This window comes from Equus caballus, chromosome 27, assembly GCF_041296265.1.
Source record: "Equus caballus isolate H_3958 breed thoroughbred chromosome 27, TB-T2T, whole genome shotgun sequence".
Lineage (NCBI taxonomy): Eukaryota > Metazoa > Chordata > Mammalia > Perissodactyla > Equidae > Equus > Equus caballus.
In genome coordinates this window covers 29,627,579-29,641,482 of record NC_091710.1, presented here as the reverse complement: position 1 = coordinate 29,641,482, position 13,904 = coordinate 29,627,579, and the positions used below count along the sequence as shown (strand labels likewise).

At 38.1% G+C, this 13,904-nt stretch overlaps 1 protein-coding gene across 12 annotated transcripts in view; it reads left to right on the top strand.

The window, feature by feature from the left end:
- The window catches only part of NRG1 (neuregulin 1), a 218,988-nt gene that overhangs the window by 188,643 nt on the left and 16,441 nt on the right, over positions 1-13,904 (top strand). For 4 of the 12 annotated variants that reach the window (XM_070253502.1, XM_005606337.4, XM_005606336.4 and 1 more), the window contains 3 exons: positions 1,204-1,262; positions 7,821-7,844; positions 12,409-12,511. In XM_070253502.1, coding sequence (XP_070109603.1) covers positions 1,204-1,262; positions 7,821-7,844; positions 12,409-12,511 — 186 coding nt within the window. Of the gene's footprint in view, positions 1-538; positions 607-1,203; positions 1,263-7,820; positions 7,845-12,408; positions 12,512-13,904 lie in introns of all 12 variants that reach the window. The other 8 variants (XM_070253506.1, XM_070253501.1, XM_070253503.1 and 5 more) reach the window with 2 other exon arrangements.

The following is a 13,904-nucleotide window of genomic DNA, read 5'->3' as shown; positions in this document are numbered from 1 at the left end:
CAGAACAGAGAAAGTAGTTTTTCTCATCAGTAATGACTGGAGTGTGAACATGCCTGACTTCTATTGTAGTTTGATGATTTAACTCATAACTTATAAAAATACCTACGAAATAAGTCTGACATTGTCTATAAAAGAAAAAGCTCAGAATCATTTTGAATAAGGTTCTGGATGGAACCATGGAAGCTCTTACCAAAACCAGTAGTGAGAGTCAGTGATCAGTAGCAAATAAGGAAATGCCAAAGGGGAAATGGCTCTGCTGCCCAGTCCTTTGCTCCCCTATTCAACTTTTCCACCTCACTCTAGTTAAATTTCAGTCAACTGACCTTATGAAGACTGAAGCAAACAACAACCACAAAAATAGATACCCCGCAGTGTTCATGGGACAAAGTTTTGTACATGTTTTTGTCTTTTCCTTTTCCGTGTGTTGTTCAGTCACCAGGTCATTTGTAGGAATCTCCATATGCCATAGGAGGAAATTGCCAGTCTGAAAGTTCAGTGTCTTTAGCGTTCTATTGCTTATCACATTTTTGCCCTTTAGGTGCCAACCTGGATTCACTGGAGCAAGATGTACTGAGAATGTGCCCATGAAAGTCCAAAACCAAGAAAGTATGTTAAAATAATCTGAAATTCGCTTTTTCCCCCAAACTACAGCAACAGTCACTGCCACTTGGTGTTTTTACAGCTCAGTTGTAACTGATTCCTTTTGTTCTAATTATGGTTTAACCACTCGGGCATAAACCCACTGAATGTGACCTTGTTTAACTGTTGCTCAACATGGGCCCCAAAGGTCGTAAATTTGAAAGAATGACCCATGAGGATGGCCAGTGATGCTGGCAACCATAGCAGGCAGGCCAACCAAAAGAAATCCATTTCCTTCCAACATTTTTGACCAAAGCTGTCAAATGGAAAATGAGATGGAAAAAATGTCAGATTTAATTTTAAGTGGCTCCCTTTGAAAGAAAGCAGTCACTTAAAATGCTGGGATCTTTCACACAAAACCTAAGACTAAATTTTATTCAAATTTTTAACCCTTTGGGCGGCATGCCAGAGTCTGAAAGCCATGATTAGGACAAAGACTCAGTTCCTGAGGGTGAACTCACCAAGTTCAGTCAAATGACACTGAAGGAGCTTCTTTCTAGCATATATTCACCTCTTCTCTTTTTCTCTGTTTTTTCTACCATTGTTTTTTGTTTCTTCTCTCAGGTGCCCAAATGAGTTTACTGGTGATCGCTGCCAAAACTACGTAATGGCCAGCTTCTACAGTACGTCCAGTCCCTTTCTGTCTCTGCCTGAATAGGAGCATGCTCAGTCGGTGCTGCTTTCTTGTTGCTGCATCTCCCCTCAGATTTCACCTAGAGCTAGATGTGTTTTACCAGGTCTAACATTGACTGCCTCTGCCTGTCGCATGAGAACATTAACAAAAGCGATTGTATTACTTCCTCTGTTCGTGACTAGTTGGCTCTGAGACACTGATAGGTGTGTGAGGCCCCGGATGTTTCTGAAATTGATATTGAATAATGTGATACAAAATGATAGTCAATATCAAGCAGTGCAATTATAATAAAGGCATTTAAAAGTCTCAGTTTTATTGATAAAATAAAAGCATTCCACTGAAGAGTTCATCTTCTTTATAAAATGACAACATCCTGGAAAGGATGTTGCTAAATTGTAACCAATACGCACTTGAAATGATGGTAAGTTAATTTTGGTGCAGAATGTGTTATTTATAGCAAATAAACATAAATAAAAAGAGTTCAGATGTTTCTCTTCATTAACCAAACAGTTTTCATTTAGGTATAAAATAAAACACTGAGTAGGAAAATTAAAAACAAACAGTTCACAGCAATTGAGATAGCCTGGCTTCTGTTTATGTTGCTTAGGAAACAAGTGATTCAGGACTAGTTTAATCATTTATTTATGTTAGCATTTCTTTATGCCAGTTTCAATGATAATTTTAGGAGAAAACAGTTTTTTAAAAATATTCAGTTTGAAATTTAACAGTTCTAGATATATATTTTTAGATACATAGAACTGGGAAATTTGGATGGATTTCTATGGCTTTATGCAGTTTGGATCATCATCCCTAAAAGACCCAATTCACATTGTATATAATTGCATGGATAACTAAACTATATATTTGTCCTTCTCTTATGAGCTGGGACTATAACTTTTAATTCTGGAGCTTTCAAAGCATTATATTAAAATGGATTCCATATAGTCACCCATTTAGATCAAAGGTTGACTAATTTTTTTCTATAAAAGATCAGATAGTAAATACTTTAGTGTTTTCAAGTGATACCATCATTGTCATAACTACTCAACTCTGCCATTGTTGCACAAAAGCAGCCATAGGCACTGCATGAACTGACGAACACGACTGTGTGCTATTAAAACTTTATTTATAAAAGCAGCCAGTGGGCTGGATTTGTCAACCTCTGATTTAGATTGTCAATTACTCACCCTGAAAAATGTTTCACATGGCTTATTACAGTGTAAATTCATGTAACACAAGAAACAGTGATACGAGCTGATCATTTGGGGGCAAGAATCAGAGATTTCCCCTTATTCAGATGCATATAAAGAATAAGGTTCTGTACCTCATTTTATCAGTCATGGAGAATAAATTCCATACGCATTATGTGGAGATTAGACGCATAACATTCAATGGTTTATTTAGCAAGGTGGAACTTATTATGTATTTACATAGGCTACATATCAAAGATTATGTTATAGGCCATTTCCTGTTGTGAAGAATTGGAAAATTGCCATTGCTAAATTTTCAAACACAGTCTTCACTTTGTTCACATGTCTTTAAATAGTATGCATTTAGTGGGCAGAATTTTTCGTCCATAACTGTAGATTAATTTTTGAAATGTGGATAAGTTGGAGAGTAAAAATAGAAGGGAAATAATAGATTTTTACTTAATATATTAAATCCATTCCTTTTAGAAATGTGTCTTTGTATTCAAATAGCATAGATTTAGCAAATCAATGTGACTGTATAAATACAATGAAATTGTATTTTAGAATTTAAGGAGAATTCTCAACATTTGCATTATACTTGATCTTTTGATGTTATGTAGTTTCCTTGTGCACGGAAGGCGATATTGCTGCGCTATAGAGAGAAAAGCATTAAAAAATAAAGATAGTTTCCAAAATAATAATGCAGTTAGATCTGACAGTAACCAGAGAAAATGTTTTCAACTTCTCTTTTAGACCATTTTCTCTTTCATATCATTTAAAAATAGCTCCTATGTATTTAATCAGAGTGTGATTCCTTAAATAATTTTTTTAGTAAGCAGTGGCACTTTTTGGAAGACATCCAGGAAAGCAGCATTCATATTTAACCTGATTTAACAAAGATTGATAAGAAGCACGTTCATGAACAGAATCTGTAATGACTGTGCATCTCTGCTGCCTCATGTCTGGAAAAGCAAGAGCTTCTAATCAGAAAGTACTTTCCAAAGTTGTCTTGCCCACAGTTAATTTTCTTACCTCTATGTCTTAAATTCTCAATTTTTATTTCTGCAGCCCCCCACATAGAAAGCAGGGAAATAAATTTTTGCTGCTCTCAGAACCTTATATTCAAGTAGCAACAGAGGCAGCACAGAGGATGAAAAACGTTGCCACAGTGGTTGTTTAAAATTTAATATTTTGTTTGTGTTCATAAAGTCTGAAACACATAAACATAAATCTTAAAAGAAAAGATATTCCCCAGCTTCAAAGAAAAATATTTTTCAACTTAGCAAACCACATTTTCAGTTGAAAAATAGCATTCTAAAAGAATGTAAAATTTTTTAAATGTTTACAAACACGTAACTTACATTATTAGGATTTGGTGCAATTTTTCTGGTGAGTGTTCTATGGGACATTTATTGATTTATAAAAGCTGATTTAAAATACGAAAGAAAGGAACAAATGTATATTTTATATGGTTTTCTTGAAGGCAGCCATGTGCTATGAAATAAAACATATTTATAGTACTTTCTAGGAAAATATTGTCAAGGTTAGTCAGCTTCAAATTTGACCTATTGACACAGAATCCCTACTTGAAAGGATTGTGTTCATCGATGTGAGGTATGTGTGTTTGTGTGTTTGTGTGTTTGTGTGTTTGTGTGTGTGTGTGTGCGTGCGTGTGAGTAAAGGCAATCCATAATCAATTTAGAGACTTTATGGAGAGGAAAAAAGTACTCACAGCTTCAATAGTTAGAACCAGTATGGAGCAAGTTTGTCATATATAAACTAACATATAGTAGGAAGTACTTATAAAATAGCCCAAATTATGGAACATTTCAGAGTACTGTTTTAGAGCTTTTAGGCATGTTCAAGAATGAGTAAACTTTGCAGATATTCTTAAAAGTAATTTTGAATCATAGGTTATTAGTGCATAAATTGTGGATTTCTAAATGCTTTAAAACCCATTGAAGTTATTAATTTGTTTACCAAACATGTATATCTTGCTGAGAGTAGAATAAAGGCACATTCAATCTGTGACAAAATTTTCATAAATTCCAACCGCGCGTTAGTGAGATTTTACTCTGTGTGTGTGTGTGTGTGTGAGTGAGTGTGCTCTTGTGCACATGGAAACTTGAGAGTAAGGAGAGAGTCTCCTATTACATTTCGAAGGGCTCAATATGGATTGGTATATGTGAAAAAAGGTATCTACATTTGTAAAGGTAAGTCAAAAATTAATTAAAATTCGGACACTAAATTACTCCCCTTTAGAACTGGCATTGACCGAACTCTTTTAGAAATCTCAGAGGTGCAGAAAGTCAAGACTATACATATGTCTTTGAGGTTATTTGCATAAAAAGGCCCAAGATCTTAAAGAGTAAAATCCTGAATGTCTTCAAACTTTACCAGAAGCCATAATTGCATGTATGTATAATTTTGGTAAAAGAAACTTGTTTTATTGTTCTTTTCTCTTAACATGATTAAAAATTTAAATTAACCTACAGGTTAATCAGTTTTCTTCAAACAATTACAAAATCCTAAAGCAAAGGATTAGTGAGTCAATATTTAATAGTTTCTGAAGACTTAGATTTAAATTAATTTTTTATATTGCTTACTGCACAGCAGGAAGTCACATGTAGAAAAGGAAACTAAATTGTTTACAGTAACCTTTGTGTTTTTGAATTATTAATTTAATTTGAAAAATGTAGTGGCTAGGCAGAAGTTCAATAGGAAGCATGTGATACATAATGAGCCTAAGCCAACATTAGATTAAATAGAACAGAAAGAAAGTAATAACCTCTCCACAAAATGAAAAGTGTTTGTGTATTCTGCTTTTCTTGACTCACAATGAAAGAACTGTAGCCACCAATAGTAAAAATAAATTAGAGCGGTATTTGCTCCAGGTCCAGAATGACTGATGCATGTTGCCTCTGCTTGTTTCCTTGTTAGGGCTTATGGCCAGAAGAGATTCCAATTTTAAGTACCAATTTCCCTTTGAATTATTTGAAATTGGAGCTGCCTGATATGAATGACTTCCCATGAAATGAAATTATGGTTAGGCTCACAGACTTACCTATCAAGCTGTAAATGCAGTAATATGTATGCATGGGCATGCTACTAATTTTATTGAAGACTTAACCAAGCTTTCTATGCAACTAATGTAGATCATTAGCAGTGTTCACGTAGGCATGAAATAATGATTCTCTGGAAAGAGTTTCTGTAGATATTTCTTGACTTTAACCCTTAAATTATTACTGACTGGTAGGAGGAAAAGGAGAGAGATGAAAGGAGTTCTGGGGAGAAAAATTGAGTCATAGCCTCATGGAAATGTGTAAGGAAATTTAGTGTCACTTCCTTGGAAAATGAATTTTTGTACCTTGATGTTCCAAAGGTCATATGAAAGAAACAAATGGGAAAAAAATGTCAATTTGTCAAATTGAGTGTTGCACAGAGGCAAGAAAAATTCATTTGGGTTTGAATAAATTGTTATTTTGCTATGAACATTGTGCAACCAAATTAACCCTATATCCTCTGGCTTATAATTTATAAATTTGGATTATTTGCCTGAGTACCCTGGACCCAAGGCAGAGGGAACTCTCTGTTATATATAGTGCCTCTCATTACCATTGTTACTTGATGTACTATTTGCTATGTTTTTTCTAATCTGGAAAACTTCATTTCTGTAAGAGGTGGCAAGTTTTTGAAGTCTAAATTTGTGATATATCCCAGGAGCTTTCAGAGTTTTTCTGGCCATGAAATTAGTCAAAAGTAAACCTACATGCAGTTACTGGCCCAAGATAAATCTCCAGATGTGTCTGTTTTCCAAGCTCCCTTCTGCTGTTGGCCAACATATTTCATGGCTCCTTTATCCCACGGGGTTGCCCGGTGAGGCACATGTTACGATCATAAGCATTTTGTCAATGAGAGATTAACTTGTCTAAAGTCGCTGAACAGGTAAATGGCAGAGGCAGGACCTGAAACCAGGACAACTCCACACACTTACCTCCTCCTTTCCCCTCTCTATAAGAGGTGCTTTGTCCATGACCAAACTGATGTTTTTGTAAGAGGAATACGCCTCCACTGCATGTTTTCAGACTTAAGAGATGCCTTGTCATATTTTTGGACCACCTTGGTATCTCTCTAACCAGTGATCAAGAGAAGAAATGTGTATCCCCAAACCTCGCTGTTTTCATTCTGCCCCTCCTGCCCGCCTGCCTCTCCACCACGCACACACAAATAAGTCCTAAAGGGTCCCAGTCAATGAAACTTGATTACAATTTTTGTTTCAAGAGTAGGAGTTGTCATTTCTGGAGGTTTTTCTTCTTTGCCCCATTTTCCCCATTTCTTGCTGAGCCCATGCAGGTTCTATAGTCCTGCCATCCTGGTGCCTCTGCATCAGATCTGCCAGGACTGCTGGCCGTGGCCACACACCTTTGAGTCCCCTTGCCTGGGCAGCCCTGCAGGCCCTCCGGCTTCCTGTGCCTGTCGGCTCTCCTCTGGGTATCAGAGCTCAGCACTGTGGAGTCATCATCTAATCGGCTTTCTGTTACTTGAGGAAGTCATAAATTAAATTAACTGAAGACCCCAGGATTGTATTCCCCCCACACACACATTTTTTTTTAATCTGAAAAAGCAAGGCATCGAAAGTTATCCTGTGCCACACAGGAATTATATGAAAAAACTGGAAGCAGGGTCTGGTGTCCTAATGCCCTGTCTGGTTTTTTGAGCAGAAGCATTTATTTTTTTCTGTGAGTGGAATCTGTCATGTAAGTGGTAGAGAAAGTGGAAGGTTAGGAGAAGAGAAGGAGATACATTTTTTAAAAAAATAACCAAAGCAACAAGAAATATTAGAGGTTAACTACCCACAAACGATGGAAAATGTACCAACAGGATAAAATTTTCAGACCAAATCCCTATCCTCTTGGCTTCTACTCCTGGCTCTGCCACTGTGTCTTTGGGTAAAAAAATTTCACTCCCTGGAACGTTGCTTCTGCCTTTGAAAAAGAGATGAATGAAATAATACCAAATGCCTTTTTTGATTATAAATATGATAGTTCTATTCCCAAACAGTGAAGTAGCATAGAGGATGGCTCAGCTACACAACTTCTCCCTCAGTAAGATCTTTTAAGGGTTAATAAAGACATAGTGTGCTGGTATTTGCACACCTCTTAAAAGAGAAGTTCCCTCTGTGGACTCTTGGAGGCGTACCTGAGCACTGCTTCGTTAACCACCCATTTGTCCTGTTCAATGTGCACGCACAGAGAGCCATAATAGTCGTGTGTAATGTGTTTTGGAGTGCAGTGTATTGCTCTTTTCTGAAACTTTTTCCCTTTCTTTCTTTTTTTGTCAACTTTCTGCATTGGCAGAGCATCTTGGGATTGAATTTATGGGTATGGACCAATCATCATTCCTTTTAGCCTGCAGAATTTAGAGCCTATGAGCTGAAATCTCTTCCCTTCCTACTCTTACCTTTCAGTTCCTAACTAATTTCCTTTTTCTTTAGAAGGGATCATACAGCTATAACAATGATTTCTCCGCTTTCAATCTATGATTAGTTTACTGAATTGTTACTGAGTGCAGCAACTTTTAGATTCCCAAGCCTCATTTAGAGTTTAAAATCACGTCACCTGCTGCAAATTCACATATATCCCATGTTCCTTGATTGGATCTGGCCATGCCGTTATTTCAGAGCTGGGGTAAGTTGGAATGATGCAGAAGGCTACAGGACGAACCAAAACGGGCCTGAAAACAAAAGAAGCTTTAAGTGCATCAGCTTAAACACACACTACATCTCAAGTTTGACATACAGTTTAAAAATCACTATTTTCTATCTAATATAGTAACACAGCCCTTACATTGCAACGCAATATTATATGCACAGACTTTGAGTTACTCTGATCTTCTGGAGATATTCAAGCACTACTCTAGTCAACTTCATTATCTTATGAGCAAGGAAATAGAAAACAGAAAGAAATAAGCCTCGTGCTATTTTAGGTGGAAATTCTAGTGCTAATGGAATTAAACTTGAGTCACTAAGATTATCCAGACAAGTAATCAAATGGAATTTTCACACTGTAAACATAAAATATCTCCTGTGAGCTATGAATTTGGGGCATACTGCTTTTGAAGGCTGTCATGCTAAATAGTTGGGAGAAATGATGTCTTCGAAGGAGGGGGAAGCCATGCTATCTTCCTAGATGCTCCATAATGCAGCACCGCCCCCCCCCCCGCCCCCGGGCTTCCTGAACCCTGCATACAGGTGGGTCGAAGGTGGTCGTGGGTCAACCAAGCAATATCCTGATTAATAGAATAGCTGATCCCCATCCGGGTGGTGACAGAGACATCATGCAGCGAGAGCACCTTACAGGTGATGCTTTCTTTTGGAGGATAACATCACAGCCTACACCTAATGCTCCATCGTTTGTGGAAAATGAAGCTGTTGCAAGCTGTAGCAGTTACAGGGATAGAAACTCAATTAATTGCCCATTCTGCCAAAAAAATTCAAGAGAAAACTATTCATTTGATGGGAAAACCCCTATTTATCTGAATGGGCCTTTGCACATCTGAGGACATCTCTCAAGAGTGAGAAGCATGGGTGGCACGTCATCTACGAGAGGGGAGTAATCTATTCAGGTTGCTTCCCTTGAGATAAAAATTGTTCCACTTCTAAAATGGCTTATTGGCCTTTCCTGCAGGGAAGAAAAAAATTCTACCATCACCTCCCCCCTTCTCCCTAACAGCATATTCCCTGCTTTATTGCTTTATGTTCTGACTATAGAATTTAATATTTCTATTCCCAAACAGTGAAGGAGGGTAAGGGATGGTGCAGATAGACTTCTCCTTCAGTAAGATCTTAAGGATTAGTAAAGCCACACTTTGCTGGTAACTGCACCTCTTAAAGGCAAACCTTCCACAGGCTCCACAGTCCCACGGCAGCCAGTGCCCTAAGCCAGAACGTTGCATCCTTAAGGAAAATCAGACCTTAAAGGTCAATTAAAACTGAGAAGGAAAAGGCCTCTGTCTCTTGGCCTTGGCCAGATCAGACTGCAAAACGTGCTTGATGTGATTCGCTTCAATGCGTCTAGCCAAACCACAGAGTCTCTACTCAAAAGCATTTCCACTCATTGATGCAGGTCTGCCAACTGGACTGAGGTATTCTTCTTTTCAGTGCTGTCTCTAATCTGCTCTTGCCCTATTGACCCTATCACACTAGGAGAAAATAAGGATAAAAAATATTATTGGTCATCAAGTATTTCTCTTTGAGCACATTCATATTGTGGACATCACCTGATCTAGTCAACCACTGTAAAATCAAATAGAAACTTAGGTGAGAAACATTGAACACATTTAATAAATGCTGATGTGAATACAGACTCCTCATCCCACATCTGTATTCTATGGACCTTGGCTTTAATTGGTTCATCTTAGCACTTCTGCTTTACGCTTTGACCTTTATTAGGCTGTCTTTTTATTTCCATGACTGGTTTTACTGGGAAATGTGTGTCTTCCTACATAACACAGGAAGAACGGGCGAGTCATCGTACACCATTTGTTCACAAACCTCAGTCTATTTTTTTATAATTAACAATACCAAAAAAACTTGTCAAAAGAATCCCTGAGAGTATGCATGATGCCTTTTCCCCCTTTCCTCCTTGGTTAGGTCCCATTTTTGTAGTTCGCAGAAGTAATTTCCCGGGTTTTTCTAAAGATAGAATGTTAAGATGTCAGCACTACCAAACTCTTACTGTTTTAAAAGGAGAAAAATTAGTCAGTGAAAGAAGACACAGTAAAGCAAAGTCCTCATTATCTTGGCAATAATACTTTTAAACTACTGTTTCTTAACCAACTTATGACAGCTGAAGGAGCCCTGCTTTGCATCTTGGTCCATGGAGAAGGACCAGCCGGGTGATGCCTCTGCTTCTTAGACATATATGCTAAAAACTGATAGAATCCCAGGTCAAGGAGGAGCCTCCAGCTCACAGATTAACACCTCGTAAAATTTAATTCCCTGTCCTGTGGCTATGGGGGAGGGGAGGCAGCAGACACAAGCAATTAACATATCAGCATTCACGTTCCATGTCCTCATTTGACTTTTGCGGCACAAAACTATGTGACACCACTCTGCCTCCTGGTTCATTGTTTCACTGCAATGTACCAGCTGCTTTGCTTTCTAATTGTGGCTTCCATGTGACCGCCAGCCTAGGTTAGGAGTTATGCTGTATGGAGGAACCCTTCCAACTTTGCATCCACCTTTCTTCCACCCAAGCATTTCCTCCCTCTGGTTTTCTGTTATTTATTTTTCCTCCCTTAGTATTAGGCATGCTGTGCCAGGGACTTCAGATGGCTCCTTCACTTTTAACCTTGTTTTCCGTCCTACCTGACTTCCTCCCTCTCTCTGTCATTCTGTCAGTCTGTCTGTCCTTTTGGTTTGTTTTTCCTTTCCACTTCCACCCTTTTGGTTTGTTTTTGTATAATCTCCGCAGCATTCTAGTCTTTTACCCACTGCCTTCAATTCTCCTCCTCCTGTTAATAATCAGTGCTATATTAATTTGATTTGACAATGTTCCTGACCTGTTAACTGGAATTTGATTACCATGGGCTTGGCTTGTAGGAAATGTTTTGTTTAATGATAAGGTCTACTGTATCATAGAAATTAAATCGCACTTTTTCATTTCAAGAAAATTTCCTGCAACTTGCTCGCTCTCAATAGAGAAAAAGGTGTGGTTGCTGGGATGAAAATGTAAACTGAAAATGTTCTATAAGGTCTCATGTTGATGTCCAGATAAGAGACCTTCATTTGTATAATATTCCCTAGTTCTTGACCAGTTTATTAATCACAATAGCAAGTACAGTTTACGCTGCTTATTATGCACCAGTTGAACCTGCGAATATCTGCCACCTAGTGTAATTAGACCGATCAGAAGCTCCGTTCCTAAGGGATCGGGTTTACCATTAAATCAGCCCATCTTGTTAAGAACCTGACCTACAATAATGACATCAAGTTATCCCCCCAAAAGACTGATTTGCAAATAGAAAGACTCCAATAATAAGAGACTGGTTGCATGTAGAGCAGCGCAGTACCTTTAATTCAAAGTTCTGCGTGTCATCCTCTCTTAGTGTAACCTATATTAGCCAGTTTGCCAAGCTGGCCAATGCAGGAATGTACAATCTATTCCAAATCACTAATCATTTGTGCTGGTAGTTTGTATATACAGATAAATTAGGTCTCTACTTACAATTGGTGAAGTGTTAATAATTGTCCCTCAAAGGACAAATCTTCATCTTGGCCCAGGACTACCCGACCCATCATGTTGTCTTTTCTCTGATACAGTGCCCTGTTACTCCACATTGTATCGCTTATGTTCAAATTTGGCTGTTCACCTTAGGGATACTGATTCAATTTCCTACCTAACTACAAGTCAAGCTCATGTTTGCAAATGTCTTTGAATTTATTTATTTTTTTTAAGTTAGAAATGGCTCTTTGTAAAGACCGCCGGAATATAAAATAGCTGGGAAATCCAGAGTCTGGGCGAGGAAAGAAGAGAGGATGGGGGAGGGGAGGGTCAATTCCGGCTCCTTTGATTGGCATTGATTCCTGTTGTCTTTGCAAGAGGTTTTTTTTAAAAATGAAAACTACACTTTTAACCAAATAGTTATTTTATAATTAATGTTTACGATTCACCAGTTTAATGCGTATATATCTATAGCTTATAGTTAAAGTAATTTTATAGTATAATATTTTTATCGTAAATGGTCCCAGCTGGCTTTGCTGTTTATGCCCAAAGTGTAGTGCAGAGTATGCTGTACCTTAAGTATGTCTACAAAAGTAATGAATTGTCACCTATTTATTTTCTTGTGAACATGGACAATGCCATGCAGCATGCCAACTGTTCAGTTGTAAGCCCTGGCAAGTATAAGGGACCTTTGGTGACATCTGTTCTCATGCCTTTCCAGAAGCGGAGGAGCTCTACCAGAAGAGAGTGCTGACCATCACTGGCATCTGCATCGCCCTGCTTGTGGTTGGCATCATGTGTGTGGTGGCCTACTGCAAAACCAAGTAAACCTTCTCCCTCCATGCCTTCTCTCTCCTTAGCGCGCAGATGGCTTAGCCAGCTAGGGGCTTTGCGGAAACCAGGCTCTGCAGCCTAGCCTGGAAAAAAAGCTGGGGAGGGGCCCCTGGGAGACTTTTCTCCTTATTTTTTCTTTTGAATAATCCATTTCAAGGACCTAATCACGTACATTAGAAAGCTTTGCCTATTTGTGTGATGTGTTAGACAACTTCTGATAAGTGATCACAGCCCCATGACTGAAGAAAGGGTTGGAGGGACAGGCTTGTATGTGGATGGACGCACGCATGCACCTGTGGATGTGGGTGCGAGCACCACATCCTGGGAGGAAGGTGGTAGGTGCCGAAAGGTGTGCTTGTCATGTTGCTGCTGAGGCCGTGTCCAAGTGCACTCAGACTTAAGAGAGAAAGCAAACTCTGGGTGGTGTTTGAAATGCAGTTTTCTAAACGTATAGCGATTCTTTTTCAATCCCATCTAATTAGGTTATCACTTCAAATGCTCTCAAAGTGTGAGATGTACAAAAGGAATCTCATGGGAGAAAAATCAAACAAAACTTGCTTTGAAAGAATAAAAGAGAAAACATTAAAACAGATTTGTGTTCCCTCTGTTTGGTCTTTTAAGCTGGGTCCATATTAGCAAATGCAATTACTGTATGACAAGAATTCCCTTAGCTTTTCTCCGTTACATAGAACTTCCACTTCAAGTCTGAAATAATGTTAATTAAGTTTGTTTTGTTTTGTTGCTTTAACACATAAACTCTCTTCCCAAAACTAGCCCTGGGAATATTATTGTGATCTGAATGTTGCATTGAGAAGCAAAGACAGTATGCTTTTATACCATAAAATCAAGGGCAGGGATGGTGTTTTCTTAATACCCCAGGATTGAACGTGTTGCCAGAATTGAGTAAGTGATAGAGAGAAGACTTCATGGAATCCACCTTATGAGACTTATGAGATTCGATCTCAATATTTCAATATTCATTAAGTAGGTATACAAAAAGATGTTACTTGAGTAGGATCATGTTACAGTTGTGCCAAAATCTACTGGCAAAATATGAATATATCTTCACTCATGTACAGTGCCATATGCCACATCTACGTATAATGTACAGATTCAAAACAAACTGCATTTTCTTAAGAGACACACAGGCAAGCCATAAATGAAATCAGCCTTATCAATTGCACAGCACAAATTGTTACCTAAGACAAATGACCATCTATAAGACTTAGGCAAAGATGGATCGATTAGGAAAGTTGGGATTTTAGTCAAATATCAACTTGACTTATCTCATCTTCTCCTCTTTTTTTCTGCTCTCTCAGCAGTCCACTTAGATTTCTGTAAGAATCCCGTCCAGCTTCTTAAATCTGTTTGCTAAGAATGTAT